This window comes from Megalobrama amblycephala, linkage group LG3 (genome assembly GCF_018812025.1).
Source record: "Megalobrama amblycephala isolate DHTTF-2021 linkage group LG3, ASM1881202v1, whole genome shotgun sequence".
Classification (NCBI taxonomy): domain Eukaryota; kingdom Metazoa; phylum Chordata; class Actinopteri; order Cypriniformes; family Xenocyprididae; genus Megalobrama; species Megalobrama amblycephala.
Window position 1 is genome coordinate 42606552 of NC_063046.1, and position 20302 is coordinate 42626853.

The 20302-nt window shown below is 36.4% G+C and overlaps 1 protein-coding gene across 13 annotated transcripts in view; it reads left to right on the forward strand.

The window, feature by feature from the left end:
* Positions 1-20302, forward strand: part of clcn3 (chloride channel 3) — a 61505-nt gene that overhangs the window by 22454 nt on the left and 18749 nt on the right. For 10 of the 13 annotated variants that reach the window (XR_007184252.1, XM_048185534.1, XM_048185527.1 and 7 more), the window contains 4 exons: positions 12372-12538; positions 14483-14582; positions 16012-16199; positions 17993-18115. Coding sequence is in view for 12 of the 13 variants with exons in the window: in XM_048185534.1 (XP_048041491.1) it covers positions 12372-12538; positions 14483-14582; positions 16012-16199; positions 17993-18115 (578 nt within the window). In the remaining variant the exon portion in view is untranslated. Of the gene's footprint in view, positions 158-1695; positions 1882-12371; positions 12539-14482; positions 14583-16011; positions 16200-17992; positions 18116-20302 lie in introns of those variants that run through there. The other 3 variants (XM_048185531.1, XM_048185538.1, XM_048185537.1) reach the window with 2 other exon arrangements.

Genomic DNA, 20302 nt, shown 5'->3' on the forward strand with positions numbered 1-20302 from the left:
CCCTGCTGATCATGGCCGCTGCTGTCGCTTCTGCTGCTCGAGCGCGTCTGTGAGCCGAAGATCGCAATGATCGGTGTGGAGGAGGACTCCGCCGACCCGTATCTACCGTATGACGGCGGAGGGGACACGATCCCCCTGCAGGAGTTGAGCGGCAGAGGTACGTCATTATTCACCCCCATCTGACTCGCCGCGGACCGAGACAGTCATCGCCTATAATTGATTATGTACCGCGATCAGCGTATGTGCGCGCGCACCGGCGCACACATCATGTGTGTTGTCAGTGTCCGTAATCCATTGGGTGCGTTTGCTGACAGAGACAGTTTTTCCACACACACTGATATGTTTGTGTTATTGTATCAGTGGGAGTGTGTTACATTGCACTGCTCTCACAATAAACGTGTTGCATTTGCAACAAGCAATAACACGCATGATGCGACAGTACACTCACACACTCATGCGAATGCATGCAGTCAGTTATTTATATGTGTGTTATCAGAATTAAAGTGTGTGATTTCTTGTTTCCTTATGACATGTATGTATTTTGTGCATGTTAATGTATGGGTTGTTACACCTGTTTTACCAGACTATAGGCCCAAAATCAGCCAAATCATTTTTTAGTTTAGATCTACTGATGTCATCCGGTTTGTGTTTGGTTTATGGCATTGCAAATATCGTAAACACCGCATGGACACCGCAGAGTGTGTGTTTTGCATCCCTATCTTGATAGCTCTCAAGGTGTTTGTTGTCTGTTTTTGTTGTTGAGGATGTTGCATCCTGGATTATGCTGAGTTTAGGGTTATTACAGTGAACTAAAACCATAATAAAACATTTTCATTACATATTTTACTTGCATGTATTTTATTTCAGATAGTTGCCAAGGCAATATAAAAACTAATTAAAAATATTATAAAATATGTAATACTATCTCAGTAATACTGTAATACTATCACTATATTACTTAAGTAACACTGGCTGAGTTGCTGAATTTGTGTTATTAATAATTTATAATAATTCCAACAGGAGTGACTTGTTGCTCTTTTCTGTGTTAGCGCCATAATGCATTAATGCAGGATAAAAGCCACATGACTTGCAGAATAATCCATCACGATTCTCTATGACCCTCTTTATAATGTTCTTCGTATAGCTGTGAAATCAATTATTTGCATTCAAATGTTTCCAGTAAGCATGCTCGAATTTTCAGCTTGTGTGACGTATGCCACGTTAACACCCAGAGTTCAGTGTTTTCTGTGTTTTGCAGTCAAAGGGAGTGATTTTTCTCTTTCTCATTACTGCTGACATCATAGGCAGTGGGAGAGCTGCATTCACGCTAATGTACAGCTCTATTTTGACATATCAGTTGTTTGTGGTAATATAATATATGTAATATAAAATATATATAAATATATATATTTATAATACATGCATATATTTCTTTATACCTATACCCTTAACTTTATACCTGTGTGTGTGTGTGTGTGTGTGTGTATTTATATATACATAATTATTATACACAGAACACACACATATATATTACGTAAACACAGACTTCTATTTTGCAAACGATTAATGGTGATTAATCGTTGCCGCCCTAATCTGCAATTAAAACGAAACTTAGAGTCGATTAATCATGATGCATCTGAGAATCTTTTTTTTTTCTTCTTCTTTTTCCACCCCTACTGACTGAGCAGATCCTTTTCCAGTCAGTTATTCCTTGCAGGCCAGTCATTGCACAAATTTAATATTTGTGCTTCTGCATTGCCTGTTATCGGGCCTGGATGAGGAGCAGTGTGACTCGTAATAAAACGTCTTTAAATATGCCATCCGGCCACAGACATCAACCACGTTACGTCAGGGATGATAATCCGTGAGCAAACGCCGCAGGTCAGTGTCAGACAAGCCACAGCACAAACAAACACGTCTCTGTGATATTTAGCGAGTGCAGGCCAACATGAACAGAACACGACACACACACTTCTCACCTCAGGGGTTTAGATAGCACATCCATGTAAAATGTTGGCATCAGTTCGCTTTGGCTGACATTCTCATTGTCATATTAAATCAAAATTAGTTAAACTGTGAAGTAGTTTTTTTAATGGGCTAAAGGTCTGTATTACTTAATGGCTAAGGCTGCGACTGCGCTCATATTCTTTTTTGTCTTGATTAGTTCACCCAAAAATGAAAATTCTGTCATTTATTACTCACCCTCATGCCGTTCCACACCCGTAAGACCTTCGTTCATCTTCGGAACACATATCTAGTGAAGCGCGATTTCAAAACACTGCTTCATGAAGCTTTGAAGATTTATGAATCTTTTGTTTTGAATCAGTGGTTCGGAGCGTGTATCAAACTGCCAAAGTCACGTGATTTCAGTAAACGAGGCTTCGTTACGTCATAATTGCTTTGAAATTTCAATGGTTCACCATTGGGGGGTGTGACTTTGGTAGTTTGATACACACTCCAGACCACTGATTCGAAACAAAAGATTCGTAAAGCTTTGAATCTTCATGAAGCAGTGTTTTGAGATCGCCCATCACTAGATATTGTTGAATAAAGTCATTATTTTGTTTTTTGGTGCACAAAAAGTATTCTCGTCACTTCATAAAATTAAGGTTGAACCACTGTAGTCACATGAACTGTTTTAAATGCGTCTTTAGTAGCTTTCTAGGCATCTGAAAGTGTTAAAGGTGCCATAGAATTGAAAATTGAATTTACAAGAGTTGACATACAGTGAGTCTCAAACACCATTATTTCCGAGATGGTCCTCACTGCAGAACACAAGATCCAGGGGGTGGGGTTGGATCTAAATCCAACTCATCCCACTTTACATATCCCTAAACCTACCTGTCTCCGCCCCCTGGATCTAAACCTACCCATCTCCACCCCCTGGTTCTAGATCCAACTCCTCCCACTTTGCATATCCCTTAACCTACCCGACTCCGCCCCTGGATCTCGAGTGTTCTGCAGTGAGGGACTACTATTATTTCCTCCTCCTTATGTAAATCTCATTTGTTTAAAAGACCTCCGAAATACAGGTGAATCTCAACATAACACCGACTGTTACGTAACAGTCGGGATCATTAATATGTACGCCCCCAAATTTTGCACATGCCAGCCCATGTTCAAGGCATTACAAAAGGGCAGCCAGTATTAACGTCTGGATCTGTGCACAGCTGAATCATCAGACTTTATGCAGGTAAGCAAGCAAGGACAATAGCAAAAAAATGGCAGATGGAGCAATAATATCTGACATGATCCATGATAACATGATATTTTTAGTGATATTTGTAAATTGTCTTTCTAAATGTTTCGTTAGCATGTTGCTAATGTACTGTTAAATGTGGTTAAAGTTACCATTGTTTCTTAGTGTATTCACGGAGATCAGAGTCATGTCTTTATTTTTATTATTAAACACTTGCAGTCTGTATAATTCATAATCAACTTCATTCTTTATAAATCTCTCCAACAGTGTGTAATGTTAGCTTTAGCCACGGAGCACCATCAAACTCATTCAGAATCAAATGTAAACATCCAAATAAATACCATACTTACATAATCGGGTATGCCGCATGACGAACACTTTGTAAAGATCCATTTTGAGGGTTATATTAGCTGTGTGAACATGCAATGTATTATAGAGTCGCGAGCTTGCGGGCAGGGAGCGCGAGCATTTAAATGGGAAGCACGCTGAATCGGCGCTTATTTAATGATGCCCCAAAATAGGCAGTTAAAAAAATGAATTAAAAAAATCTATGGGGTATTTTGAGCTGAAACTTCACAGACACATTCAGGGGACACCTTAGACTTGTATTACATCTTGTGAAAAAGCGTTCTAGGGCACTTTTAATTGTCTTGCCTGCAATAGAGGCCTCACTGAGCCATCGGATTTGATAAAAAAAAAAAAAAAAATTGATCAAAAATTTGTGTTCCAAAGATGAACGAAGGTACAGTATCTTCTCTTCTGTGTCATTCTCACATGTTGTTTACATTCAGCGCTTCCAGGTTCTGCGTTAGAACACCGACTCATTATTGGCCAGGACCTGCAGCAGCATCACATGCATGTGTCGTGCTGCTCACGTGTGCAGCTTTGGCCAATACTGAGTCGGCATTCGGACGTAAACACGGAAGCCTTCACTGTACTTACTGTGGCAACTATGTAAGGATAATGACAGGTAAGAGAAGAGATTTTTGAATAAAGCCATTATTTTTGTTTTGTTTTTGTGCACAAAAAATATTCTCGTCGCTTTATAACATTTAAGGTTGAACCACTGCAGTCACGTCGACTGTTTTAACAATGTCTTTAGTACCTTTCTGGACCTTGAAAGTTCTGTTAAATTTCTGTCTACGGATGAGTCATATACCTCTCGGATTTTATCAAAAATATCTTAATTTGTGTTCTGAAGATGAACGGGTGTGGAACGACATGAGGGGGAGTAATTATTGACAGAATTTTCATTTTTGGGTGTACTAACCCTGTAAAATCAATTATATTGATTATTATTTTTGATATTAATGAAGCATTAAAATAAAATGGCTATTATCTATTGGTTTTATATATAGTAATAATAGAGTGTATTTGTCTTACTGCACTGGTAGATTTTTTTCACTTATTTTTAACCTGTTTGTGCTTAAAACATGAAAAAGATCTGCCAGTGAACTGAGACCAAATACACGCATATTAAAGATTTTGCCTGCGTCTCAATGTGCATACTATCCATCCTAAATAGTATGTGACATTAGTAATATTTAATACTATTTAGGGCGAATAGGGCGGATAGTATGCACATTGGGATGTAGGGATATTCTCTAAAAGTCTTAATATCTTATGCAGTGTTGTTTCTCGAGTAAATGTATCTAGTTTTGAGAATTTTTAGAAATGTTTCCTGGAAAACAGGGGAAAAAGACAATTACTTACTTTTGCATTGCTTTTTTTTTCTTTCTTCCAAGATAACAGTATTTTGGTGCATTTCTGCATATATAATGTTTTAGCTAATTTGATTATGCTTAAAGAAAATAAAAGAAAATATTTTTTTGCTCTCGTAAACAGTGCAACAAATGCCACTGTTGTAGGAGGAATCAGGCACATGCTAAAACATGCAATTCCAGTGTTTCTGTGCAAAAGACATTCCTTTATTTCCGCTTCCCTTCTATTTTTGCTGACCAGATGATCTGCACAGGAAGCAAATGGACTTTGATGTGTAGTTTTGTGAATGCTTGAACCGCAGCTATAAAGACCACTTCAATCAGATTGCTGGTTTGGCTTGTGAAGGAGTGAGATGACCTGCACAGCCTCTTCCTCTCACACAAGCACACGCTCTTATCGGTGAAATGTCTTCTGTTCTGGTCTTGAATCAGCCCGAGGGTCTCTCTGCTCTTTCAGCGTGGGGGTTTTATGTGCGCGTGAGTCAGCAGGGATGATTTAATTCGCTTTAGTCGTGTCGGTTCGCTGGAGGGGGACGTGTGCTTCAGATGAAATGAGCTTCAGTCTGGTTAAATCTCTGCAGTTTGCTTGAATGCATTAATCTTGTTCCTGTGAAGAACATTGAGGTGGTTTTAATACAGGGTTCGTATGGGTGCTGGAAATCCTGGAAAATGCTTGAATTTGAATGTGTGTTTTCAAGGTTAGAAAAGTGCTTGGATTTTTGATAAAATTCTTTAAACTGCATCAGTTTGTAATTGCATTGCTTTCATAATAATTTGCTATGTTACAGAAAAGTTCACTCTTTAGATAAAATAAGCAAGATTTGCCTTTTGCTTAAAACGAAATCAATTCCGCTCGAGTCTCCGTGTGTGGCTGTAGTTCATTTGCCTTTTTTTTTTTTTTTTTTTTTGATGTGCGCCCTCTGATTGAACAGAGTGGGAGATGACAACTTGCCGGGAGGTTGCTGTTTCAGTGTGCGTTAACTTGAAATTTAAAATATACAAATTATGGTTAAAACGAGGACCAAATCCTCGAGTAGCCTCCTGTAAAATCTGCAAAAAGGATGTGCAGCTTTTCACCATGCGTGACTGTGCTTTCAAGCCATATGAAAGGTAAGCTGTAGGGAATTTTCCAATAGGCCAATTAAGTTTGTTTTAACTAGCTGGCTAATTAATGGTAAAATTTTTGGGAGGGATGTAAAATGTAACTGTAACCCAACTTTTTGCCAAACAGGCGATAAAGAGGGTAAATGTCACAAAATTTTAGTAGTCTCTTAGTCGCAGGGGGAAAAAAAAATCCACAGGAAGTGGCGAAGTCACACAGTCTGTTATGGACAGATCATTAACAGCTGGGCAACCAAACACTCACCTATCATTCATCGACCTCAATATGGCTTATCATCTGTAACATGTAAGTAGTGGCAACTTTACATGGCCACTCACTTTAACGTTAACCTAGAAAATGTGGGCTATTTAAGTGTTTGTGCGGAGTGTGAAATCTGAATAGTAGTGCGCTTACTGCATGACCGCTAACATGGAGGCGGCGGTGCGATCACTTGCACTTAAAGGTCCCGTTCTTCGTGATCCCATGTTTCAAACTTTAGTTAGTGTGTAATGTTGTTGTTAGAGTATAAATAAAATCTGTAAAATTTTAAAGCTCAAAGTTCAATGCCAAGCGAGATATTTTATTTAACAGAAGTCGCCTACATCGAACGGCCAGTTTGGACTACATCCCTCTACTTCCTTCTTTAATGACGTCACTAAAACAGTTTTTTGACTAACCTCCGCCCACAGGAATACACAAGAGTTGCGTTTGTAGAGTGTGTTTGTCGCCATGTCATCGAAACGCTGTTATTTTCATCCCGCAGTCCAATCACTGGGTCTGATTCAGGCTCAGATTGATAGGGTAAAATTAAAGACATGTTTACAATAACACTGAGCGCGTGCATCTCCACGTTATGGTAAGAGGCGTGACCTTTCCGGGCAAGGTTCGCTAAGCTGCTGTCGAATCACAACACAGGAACCGCTGGCACAATCAGAACACGTTACGTATTTCTGAAGGAGGGACTTCATAGAACAAGGAAGTCATCAGCCCGTTTTTATGACAGTGGAAACAGCAGCATACAGATAAGTAAATTATGTGAAAAATACTGTGTTTTTTTTTACACGCGAAACATGAACACATGTTATATTGCACACTATAAACACAATCAAAGCTTCAAAAAAACACGAAAAACGGGACCTTTAAAATTTTTGGTCATACAGATAAGAGTAATACATCTTTTGAATCTGTGAAGAGTACTTTTATTTGTGTGCACTCACAATAACAACAAAACGTTTGTAAAATAAGAAACACACATAAAATAAAAAACTTTTGTAAAATAATGAAAAAAAGAAAGAAAGAAAGAAAGAAAGTAAACTTGCCTCGCAGATAGGGCTGGGCGATATATCGCATGCGATTGTCACGCGCATTTCGTCAGTAAAGCCGGTTCCCTGATCACCACTAAATCGCCATCACCTGCTTTCAAATGGAGCGCCTTTTAATAGACAAAGCCGTAGTTCACGGACAAGCCACGCAAAATCACGTTCAGTATCGAAGATGAATCGACTTCGATAATGAACCCGATTTTGCGTGGCTTATCAGACAAGCTTTATGCATGTTTGAGCGATGATTAGGCTATGGAGGCATTAAAGGTTTTTATTATGATTTATATGGTTTATTAATAAACTTGCGATTAATCGACTAATGCTTAAAATGAACGACTACTAGTCGACCAGAAAAATCTTTAGCCGAGGGCAGCCCTAAAATCAACATTAATAATCATTTCAAAATCAAGAGCAATAACTCTTCAATTCTTTATTTTTTCTTCTTCTTCTTCTTCTTTTTTTTTTTTTTTTTTTTTTAATTTTGTAATTTATATACCGGTTACTTTATAGGCCATACCATATTTACATATTCTATTTATATATAGGATGCCAAGTCTACTTACAGGCAGATGAAACATTTTGAACCATGAAACCTGTTCTCTTTTACTTACAGGCAGATGAAACATTTTGAACCATGAAACCTGTTCAATTTGTCACCCTTCTAGAATACTATAACAGGTGCTATCATGTTTTTTAATAGAAGAATAACACCTTATGTGATGAAATACGTATATGTATGTAAACATGTAATTTACCACAGTTGTAAGGTGCTGGAAAAGCTTAAAAACTGCACCTTGAAAAGTGCTTGAATTTGACTTTGGAAAAAGAACCCTGTAATAGTTAAGTGTTGTACTTTACTGATCCTCTGCCATTGAGTTCTAACAGATTTAGTAAATTAATCATATTAATTAAATGATAATAAAATAAGCTATCAATATTAACACAAAAGAATATTAATAAATTATATTATTAATATTAAAAGTATTAATTTAAATTGCTAATTGCTATTGGTTATTAAAAATATCAATACTAATTAATAATAATAATAAATTAATTTATTTAACAAAGTATAATAATGAATAAATAATAGTCATTAAATAACAATAAAATAAGCTATTAATGAACACAAAACAATAACATTAATTAATATTGAATTAATATTAAAAATATTAAAATAAAATAATAGCTACTGTTATTGAAAAAATACTATTAATTAATAAACAAAATATACTACATAAGTTATAAAATAACACTACATTATTAACACTAAACAATGACTTATTAATAACTATTATTCATTTTATTTATTAATAAACAGCGGAATAGCGGTTCATGAAAAATACACAATAAATAATACAATTACTTAAGATTAATAATTCCTATAATATATTATTAATTTAAACAAGTATTAAACTATTAGCAGTCAATTATTAACAATATGAATACTAATAAAATAAATGAATAAAAATTAAATGGTAAAAAAGTATTAAAATTAACAACAATAAATCAAATATTAAAAGAAGAATAGCTATTGGCTGTTTAAAAATATTAACTCTAACTAATAAATAATATTTGTAAAATTCTTTCATTATAATTTCAACAACTATAATTTCATGCTTTGTTTCTTGCATTTTTGTATGCCCTTATTAGTAATTGACCTGTAGCCACACACATTTTCCATCGCATGCTCGTCTAGATGTTCTCTGCTGAATGCGGCCTGTGTTTCTCTTCGTCACATGATGAGTGTGTGCATTTATATGGGCAAGAGTGACATTTCATGTGCTATTTCTGGGTATACAGTATCTTACGTTTTTTTATGAGTGTAACCTGGTTAGCTGTAAGCTATTTCACTCACAGTGAGTCACCGGGTAGATTTGTTTCTTGAAAAGGGAAGTGTGTACAAATGAGCATTTCTCTAGCGTGAGACGTTCTGCAGCAGCTGCGCCGTGTGTTGCTCGGCTCATGTCTGGCTGGATCTGTGTGGATAAGCTGATTAGCTGATTATCAGCTGTTGTGTTGCAGTTACGGCCTCACTGGTCTCGGGACACAACGCACACGTCCAGATGACCCAGATCAGGCATTAGGGGCAACAAAAAAGTTGAACGTGACTGTTGAACATGCAGTTTTGGTTTCTCAGAGAGTTAATTGAGTTTAGTATTCAATCAAGGTTAGAGGTTACGGTTCAAATTTTGCAGTTCTCGGTACCAGAGCAAAATGTTGTGCCATTTTGTTTCGCCTTTGGTTATTACTGTCAGTCATCAGTTTCTGATTCAGTCGGTTGTCAATCCAGAAACTTTGCAGTGTTCTTGGCAGCATGAAAAACTAAACTTGTATTCAGATTGTGAATGGGTAATTAACAGGAAGCAAGAGAAGAACGTCCCTTTATGATCACTAAAGCCGGGCACGCTGTACATTTTATAATAGTTCTTTACAACTGTTGCTTGTCAGATTGTACGAACATGATCCCTGCTCTAAGCCATGTCAATTCAATTCAATTCACATTTATTTGTATAGCGCTTTTCACGATATATATCGTTTCAAAGCAGCTTTACAGAGAATGCATGTCAACATTACAATTTAAAGAATGCAGTTAGCAAATAATGTAATAATTTAGGCAATTCATTTACAATCAATGTTAGCAGTTTAACTGAAGGTAGAAGCAATGAGATCCTGAAAATTAATTACATATTAACAATAATTAGGATATATAGAAATTTCTGAATGTGCATGTTGATCCAGATGATTGCGTCTTCTGAAGTCCTCGCAGGAGTTGGCGCTGTCTCTTTAAAGGTGTTGGTCATCTGAAGTCGTCTTAAGAGGCTGGATCCAAACTGAAGCTGATGTCCTCTCTAGTCACCTAGTCACCTCGGGATGGGTGTCCCGAGGTAAAACGTCACGCTGTAGGATCTCAGTTTTTAAAACGAACGCATGCAAGAAGACTCGTCCAGAGGTTTACATCATCAATCCGTGACCCGTTTGGTGATTTACATGCAGAATAGAAATGGTGGCTAGCAGACAAAAACAATCCCTAGCCTTATTTACAGGTCGACCGATAACGATAACTAGGTTGGACCACGCTTACCGTTTTATGCTGATAGTTTTTTGACCAAGCATATAGTTTTTTTTAAATGGTTACTGAATGAAATCAAACATAACACATAAATGGTGCTGAACTTTAATACAAAAATAAAAAAACAGTGCTGAACCATGAAAATGTACTGTACTTTTTAAATATAAGTATTAATAAATTAATTATACCTTAGTGCATCAACTAATGTTGCAACTTAAAAATGTATTTGTAAACATTTAAATTAACAATGAACAATAAATTTAATAACCTTAGTTAATGTTTTGTTATTGTAAAGTGTTACCTTTTTGATATAAATCCAAACAGTCATGCTTAAAGATGGACATTCTAAATATCTACACAAAGGCCATAGCACTGAAATTAGACACATGTATATTGTCTATACTTTCTTTCTTTGCTTAATTTGCTTGATGAATATGTAATCAAAATAACAAAATATGTATTACAGTGACGATAAAAAAGAACTGAAATTGGATGTGTTTCTGATTTAATTAGTTACTGTCGGCTGCCGTGAACATATCAGTGTGCTTTCTCATGTTACTAATTGTAAACATGCAACTTTGCTGCATAATGAATGTATAAAAGCGACCAGCTTGATATAAACTAATGAAAATATATGGTAATAATCGTGCCATTAAATATTTGGGTCGGACTTGCATGTGTTTTTGTCGCATTGTTTTAACCACTAATGTTAGCACCCTCTCAGCCTCGACGGCTGCTGTTTTCCACTAATACAACATCTAATCAACAAATTAATTACTTTATAATTATACAAAAACATGTAGTGTACTGTATAAATACCGTTTTGTTGTCCATGTTTTAAATCTGCATATGATTCTGAAGTGTTCCGCTCTATGCGTCAAAACAAAGACCACAAGGTGATAGTTTTTATTTCACCTCTAGAAAGGATTGGTGAGCGAACAAAACAAAACCTTTCTGACTAACTTACTGACTAGCACCTCTAATAGGCCATTGCGTATACGTGCTTGACAGATATTATTGTGATTGGCTATAAAGCTCAATGATTGTAAATCACACTGTAAAGAGAAAACTTTGACACTCAGAGAGCACTCGCACCGCATCGAGAGCGTTTGAAAGCAGCGTCTATCAGTGGGTATCGAATACACCCGATACTCTTTACTACCGGTACTGCAGAAATGCTGGTACTGTCATCCTTTTTTTTTTTTTTTATAAACTAGGATTGTTTGACAATCCTAGTAGGGGTGTAACGATTCACTCATTTTCTCAATGCATTGATTACAAATCCTGCCTATGCATCTATCTTGGAAACATGGATTTTTGAATCGTGAATTATTTGTTTCATTCAAGAATTTAAAAATTAGTAAATATTAAAATATTAAAATAGTAAATATTAATTGCGATTTTGTAAGGTATCATTCAATATTTTAAAATATATATATACATTAATGCGCTTATGTTATTGCTTAATTGCTTACTAAATGTATCAGATAATATTGTAATATTTAGATCAGTTTACTAACGGTCATGGAAAATCTGAAAATAATAGGTAATTTTAAAATGATTCCCAGACCAAGAAAACAAGTATTTCAAGTTGCTTGGTGCACAGCAGTAAACAATTTTAAGTAGTTTGTCTTTTTCTTACCTAAGATGCATTAGAAGCATTTACAAAATCCTATGAATGTACTTTAAAATGAAGAATCGATAGATCAAATCAAATCTAATCCTATTGTGAATCAGTTTGAATCAAATCATTCTGAATTTGCAAGAAACGTTCCTGAATGATATCGAAAACCTATGAATCATGAATCGAATCAATTCACACCCCTACTAAATAGTCATTTAGCAGACATTTTTATCTAGTATGAGTTGATGTATAGTATTTTACTACACTAACATTCCCCCAGTAGTCACCAGCTGTTCGTCTCTTTCGCTCACTCCTCTTTGTCTCTGTTTGTAGGGTCAAACTACGCCATGTCTAATGGAGGGGGTGGAGGAGGGGCCAGTAGCTCCACCCACCTGCTGGACCTGCTGGAAGAGCCCATTCCAGGTGTGGGCACCTACGACGACTTCCACACCATCGACTGGGTCAGGGAGAAGTGCAAAGACAGAGAGCGCCACCGCAAGGTAATGAACGTATCATCTGTTTTATATATGATGGATGGATGTGTGTGTGTGTGTGTGTGTGTGGGTATATATATGTGTATATATATATATATATATATATATATATATATATATATATATATATATATATATATATATATATAATATACACACACACATATATCCATCTCATTTGTATTTATTATTATAATAGTATTATTTATATCTTCAGTATGTATTTATTTATTACAGTTTTTCTCCATTGGTTTGGCTCATTTCTTCAAACAGAAATTACATTCTCAAAACAACATGGACAAACCTCTAAACCACTTGGCAATTGTTCACAACAGAATAGATTTTCACATTAATTTCATCAAAATTGCAAATGTCTAAATACATGTCAGTACATCTTTGCAAATGATTAAGTACAGGTAGCCTATTTAGCACAATTTCCAAGTGAATAGATCTTGTTGATCTAAACTGATTGTTGATTCTCAGTCTAATGGTTGTTCACTCCAAAACGTGTCAGCGTCATTTCATTGTATAAGTCATCACATGCACAATAGTCTGTTCAACTGTCAAAATTAGTCAAGAACATAATACCATGAATATCATATATGAATCCTTGGAACATTTGATAAATTTATTACAGCAATTGACGGTCAGGAGAAACTAGAACTTGACTAACATGTAAAATGTAAGTCAGTTTCCGGTTGCCCATCACAACCTTTTTACAATTAAGCAGTGGTTCCCAAACTTTTTTGGCTTCAGTACCCACTTTACTTGATTTGTGTATCCAGGTAATCCAGGTATGAAAGTATTTGATTTATCTGACTTCAACATTTTGCCTAAAAACTGCAGCTTACAGTATGATGCAATTATCATTATAATCCTTATTTTGAAGAATATAACATACAATAAGAAAAAGAGTCAAAGAGCTGCAATTAGTGCCTCCCATGTAAATCTATCTAATACTGTGGGTCTTACTGTAACATTTCAGTAAGTCTAGTCATTGACCCCCCCCCCCCCCGGTTATTCTGTTAGCTAGACAAAAAAACAGTAACCATTGTCAATGAAGGACTGGGCTAAGACTGAAAGGTGGACATGAGGGATATTTCAATGGTCAATGGTCATAGTGACAAAACATCTAAACATTTTGACTTGCAGTGCTTACACAATGTCAAAGGGACGAAGCATTTTAGGGGCACTGACTGTTTAAATGAGAAGGAAATTTAGTTTTGACACATGATTGAACAGTTTTGGGAAAGGTATGAGCTTTTGCAAGTAAGCTATAGTGTTGTGCTGAACTGTAAGACTGTTTTGCCAAATGATTTTAGAGTTTTGAGAATGTAATTTCTGTTTCAAGAAATTAGCCAAACCAATGGAGAAAAACTGTAATGTACATATTTATTTATTTTTGGAAAATTAAACACTGTCTCTATTTATTTAGTAATTTTTGGAAACAAAAACTCTTAAATCTTAATCTCTATTTTATGTATATGTACAAATGAATAATGAAAGCAGTGCTTCACATTATAGAATATTTGAGTTAAAATCAGTCATATAACTCAGATAAGTACATCATAATTCAAACTATATTTTTCTCCTTGTTCATCAAACTTTGTTCATGAATTGTTTGATATTAATATTTCGCTACCGGTGCTATAGGTGTGTGTTCACAATGTGTGTGTGTTCGCCTTTGAGTGTGTGCACTTGGATGGGTGAAATGCTGAGCATGAATATAAGGATGGGACACCATACTTGGTCACACATCATGTGACTTTATCTTCTAGAGCAAATATTCAAGAGTAGTAACATTTGAATGGACTTTTTTTTAGCCAAACAGGATGTGACACTGCGGTCTTGAAACTGACCAGCAACTGAATTTTGTCTCATATAAAATCAGCAGGTTTGTGCATCTGTATTTACTCGTGTTTTTTTATTTTTTATTATTCATCCTTGTAGATAAACAGTAAAAAGAAGGAATCAGCATGGGAATTCACCAAGAGTCTGTACGACGCCTGGTCAGGATGGCTGGTGGTCACACTAACAGGACTTGCGTCAGGTAAACAGCACACACACACATACACATTCTTGTACATCATATCTTTGTGAGGACATTCATTGACACAATGCAATCTCTAGCTCCTTTACTCTAACCCTACCCATCAAAACTTAGAGCCTAACCTTACCCTAATTCTAACCTTTTCTGTAAATCTAAGTCTTGACCCTCAAACAGGCCTTTAAAGGGGTCACTTTACTCTCTTTGTCCTCACATGGTCTAAAACTCAAACTGGTCCTCACAAAGATAGTCGTACAAGCACACACACACTGCTTCTCTCAAACTCACTTTCGATCCACCCACTCACACACAGACACACAGACACACACACACACACACACACACACACACACACACTTCATGAACGGAAACATTTGCAAGGTCATCATGCTAGCACAAGTGACACTGTAAAGCAGATAAACAAATAAAAAAACCTCATTGAATAAAAACAAGTTGAGTAAATCTAAATCTGAGTCCAGAAGAGTCGCAGAGCAGTTACGTTAACTTAATCATACTGTTGGTTAAATATTAATCTCTAAATTCAGTCTCCAGATGATCTTTGAAAAGACTCATAACCAGAAACTGATAATGTTAATTTAATCCTCTTTTTTTTTTTTTTTTCACCCACAGAGAACCGTTAATAAAATAGACCTGCACACAGAAATTTTCCTCCACAAATCTCAATATCGTTGGTCACTTAACACACACACACACACACATACATCTTCGAGCCTTGGTTTAACCTTCTGAACACGTTAAGCTGAACTCAGTTTATTTCTTAATTCACCCTGAGCTAGAGCATTTGCATTTTTGGTTATTTGTCAGATGTTTATTCAAAGCTACATACAGTAAACCTATTACAGAAACGGTAACTTCAAATTCTCTGTAAAAATTGTTGGTCAAATGTGGGCGGTGCCGCAGAGCCACACGCACATATTACGCCATCACCATGAATCAATGGTAGTTCAGTGTTTACCAGCCGGAGGAAACTTTTCTGAAAAGTTCACTTTGGTGAGCTGTTGCGAACTCCCAAAAACGAACTCAAAACTTTTGTTTTGTCTAGATTTGTTTGAAATGACATCACATCACACCAGTTCGTTCACATCGCCCCAGTTTCACTTGAAGTATATCTGGGCCTTTACCATTATATTGAATGAGATGATGAAATATGCTGTAAATAAGTTTTAAAATATACAGGCACCAATATATTATTGGTTAATATTTGAAACGTTATCACCATATTTTTTACAGTGTATTTTTGGCAACCACAGCTGCTGTTTTGTTTTGTGAATTGATTAGGTTATTTTTGCAGTGTCCTTCACAATGTTAACAGGGATCTTAGTAACCATGGATCAATCTTTCAGTGGTGCTTGCTTCTTCATTAGTGTATGAAGATTCGAATAAACACCCTTCTTCATCCTTGTTCCCTCAGGAGCGTTAGCTGGTGTGATCGACATCGCCGCCGACTGGATGAACGATCTAAAGGAAGGCGTGTGTCTCAGTGCCATGTGGTTTAATCATGAGCAGTGCTGCTGGGGCTCCAACGAGACTACCTTCGCTGAGAGAGACAAGTGTCCTCAGTGGAAGACATGGGCCGAACTTATTCTGGGTCAGGCTGAGGTCAGTGTGTAACTTTATATATACTACCACTCAAATGTTTGGGGTCAGTAGGATTTCTTTTTTGTAAGGAATTAATACTTTTGCTGTACGCGATTTCTGAGCAACGCTGTAGAAAATGTAAAAAAAAAACAATTTTGTGAGTTTTGTGCTAAATGTCTGTTGTGTGTGTGTGTGTGTGTGTGTGTGTGTGTGCCGGAAAAAAATATTGTGTTTTTACATAGTCCTGGTTGTGTAAATAGGAGGAAAAACAAAGTGGATTGACTGATCAATAAAACACTCTTGTAGCCAATCAGCATTAGAGGGCATGTCCACTCATAAGGGGGGAGTGAGCAAGTGGGACAAGACTGTAGAAAGAGAGATAGCTGAGATATTACCAAAGAGGAAAAGGTCAGAGGAATTTGATTGGAAGAAGGGATATAATCAGGCAAGAGCTTTAGGACCCGCATTAATATTAGAAAAGCTTTCCTCGCTGGAGAAGACATAAGCGGGAAGGCCTGAAAATGGATGCTGAGTTTGCATTGTTTCTGCTCAGTTTTGCTGTTTCACAGAACCAAGATATGCTGTTGTTGTAATGTTATAGTAACAGGTCACTTTTGAGTGTTATTGTTTGTCTGGAGCTGCTGTGCTGCTGGGGATTGTTGCATAGTGGAGCTGCATGATTAATCATTAAAAGATTGCAATCTCAAATCAAACACCCACACAATCTTATTCCTAAATGACGATTCTCCTGTGCCTATTAATCTTTTGACAAATCACACTGGAGCATTAAGATCTGCGTTTGTGCTGCCGCTGATGCAGAGAGTGCAGTTGTCTTATACAGTATAGGCATGAAACAGCTTCTTTTTCAACCACACAGTATCAATTGTATTGATCACAGCATTACGCCAGTAGGTGGCAAAAAGGGACTGTTAAAAAATGTATATGTCACTGAATAATTCTTTCAAAAAAATTGTTCAAAAATGCTGATTCATCCAGTAATGAAGTATTAATGAGTGAATCATGGAATCATTCATTCAGAACTTTTTTTTTTTTTTAAATAATTTATTCAGATTAAGTAAACATTTTAAATAGACTAGCAATTAATATTTTGTCAGAGCCTATAGTAAATTGCATGTTTTGTTTAGTTATCTGTTCAGAATTGTGGGAGAATCAAAATTTTTCCCGAATTGTACAGCTCTATCGCATAGCCACCGTGTTTGTTATTTTGGGGGCGGAGCAATGAAGGGAGGGGTGTGTTTGTTTGGGTGTCGATTTCAAATATCAACAGTGTTTCCCAGAAATCGCTTACTGCACCTTTAAGCCAGAATGCATTTAATTGATCAAAAGTGTCAGTACAGACATTTATAATGTTACAAAAAATACCATTTAATAACCAAATAAATGTGTATATATATTTTAAACTTTCTATTTGTAAAGTAAAACTGGAAACAAAAATATGAATCAGCACAACTGATTAAAAAAATAAATAAAATCTTGAGCAGCAAATCATATTACAATGATTTCTAAAGGATCATGTGACACTGAAGACTGGAGTAATGATGCTGAAAACTCAACTTTGATCACAGGAATATAATAATATTCAAATAGAAAATAGCTATTTTAAATGGTAATAATATTTCACAATATTTCTGCTTTTGCTGTATTTTTGATCAAATAAATGCAGGCTTGGTGGGCAAAAGAGACCCCCTATTAAACCCCAAACCTTTAAACTCCTTTAAACTAAGTATATACCAGATGAATTCATCATCAATGTGTGTTTGGCTTTATTAATCGCTCTTGTCTTTGTCGTCTAGGGTCCTGGCTCCTATATCATGAACTACTTCATGTTCACATTTTGGGCACTGTCCTTCGCCTTCCTGGCCGTGTCTCTGGTGAAGGTGTTTGCGCCGTACGCCTGTGGGTCTGGAATACCTGAGGTAATCCTGCAGATCATTTATAGATAATAGGCGCTTTTCTTGAAAAAAAACAGGTTTTACCTGATTTTTCGTTGGGTAACCAGTTTTTCTACTGGGCCATTATTAACGTGTTATGAATAAAATCTAGCATTTTAATATTATTATTAATATTATCGTTATAAAAAAGCTTATTAAAAGGTTGACTAGAGAGTAGTAGTGCATCCTTCATATCTCCAAAGAGTCTTTAGTTTTATCATATTTATAAAAGAAAGATACGCTGTACCGAGTCTTTCTGAAAACAGCCGAGCACCTGGAGGCGTGTCGTGTGAGCGGAGCTAAAGAGTGACAAGCACACGCAGCTTTTGTGTTGCGATCCTCTGCAAGCTATCAATGGTCAGCTAAATTTAAACGCACACAATACACCATCGCATTATCCATGGATAACTTTTGAATCACTATAATGAATATAGCGTATAGTGAAGGATGAATAATGAATTTATGAATTCACTACGTTCGTGTTGTTTACATTATATGCACTTAGGCGCCTATTGCCAACAAAACAGACATTTGAAGCAGTTTTACTCACCACCTGCGCCTCTGACTCATGAACGGGATCATTATCGCTCCATCTTTCAATTTCAAACGATCTGCAAATCCAGCGTGGAACTGGGCCTTGCTTATGAAACCATAAGCGCCAACCCTGAGGGCTCGAGCAGCCACGGAAAAACACGAGATATTCTCCATTCGTTTAACCAATAAAAAAGTGATTGCAACTATCAGTTTCTATGGTTATTAGAATAATAAATATTAGAGCATCATCAATGTAATGCGTGCGAACAAAACTCTCAGCTCCACTTAACGCTGGGTTCTTTGGGAAGCAAGGTTATCTTACCCTCACAACCAAAAACGCACTTCTTTGGTGACATTGTTGATTTTGTGAAGTCCTGTGACCTGTGCAGCGCTGCCGATGACTTCCGTAAAGCCGAACGCGCGTTGATGGGCGTGCTCTTGCTCTCTCGCTCTGGTCGAAGTGTGCGCGCACGCTCTTTTGGGAAAAGTGCCCGTACGAGGAATTGTGACCTATCTGACATCACACAGCCCCATACTCTGAAAAAGAACGCAAAGTTTATGAGGATTTGGAAGAGTATTTTTGGCACAGAAATACTCTTGTTTTACGTCCAACACGCGTTTTGAAACTTTGACCATGTTTAGCATAAGAATCCAACTTTTTAACAGTGTAAATAAGTCAGAATACATGAAATAGCATTATATATCCCCCCCCCCTTTAAATTGTCTTTCAGTTTTAGTAAATGGTTATTCGCTTATATTAAATAGTCCTGCTTGCAAATCAAACTCGCAAATTGTAAGACCAGCAGGTATTTACTGGAAAATATCATATTATCATGCTTTTATTATGATGTTGCTTAATTTTATGTCACCAACAAAATCAGTGTGAATATTTGTTATATGCAGCAGTGAAATGGTGTGCACCAGATTAGTGAATGTTCTTAACAGGTCAGGTGACCACTGAGAATGAAATTGCATTAGCTCTGATTTTGTCACTGTTTCTATGGTTACCAAAAGTGTTATGCAAGTTTTACAACAGCACTTAGTCCAGAGAGGTTTTGTTCAGTTTAATAAAGAGAAGCCACTTTCCGTCAATAGAGTACAATGGTCATGAAAGGAGGTGTATAACCTTCAGAAACTGTCAACACGAGGAGGTTAAACAACAAAGTTGTGTTTTTTAATGTGTTTTATAAATGTATAAGATGATCAGTTTAAATAAACTAAACTAAACTAATTCAAACCATATAAAAATAAATACATTTTATTTTACAATACAACACAAACCTAATGTGTTTTTTTTATTTTTTATTAGATGATACATGTGTACTTCTGTACTTCCTGTCAGTTAAAGAAAAATATTTGTATGGCATTTTTGTTTTTTGGCCAAAAGAGAAAATATAAGCTGAAAATATGCCGCCCCACCCCTCCGTGTTCAGCGATCAGGTTTCACTCTCACGCAGAATGTTTTGTAACTTTGCAAAAGGCTAAGCTTCTGAAGATTCGACTGCATGTACCTTTCACGCTCACCTGAAAAGCAAAGTCCGCTCAAATAACTTGCCGACATTAAATTTCTCTGGACTTGTTTTTTTTTTTTTTGCAGCAGCAGCAGCCCTACTGTACTGTAACATGGTGTGGTATAGC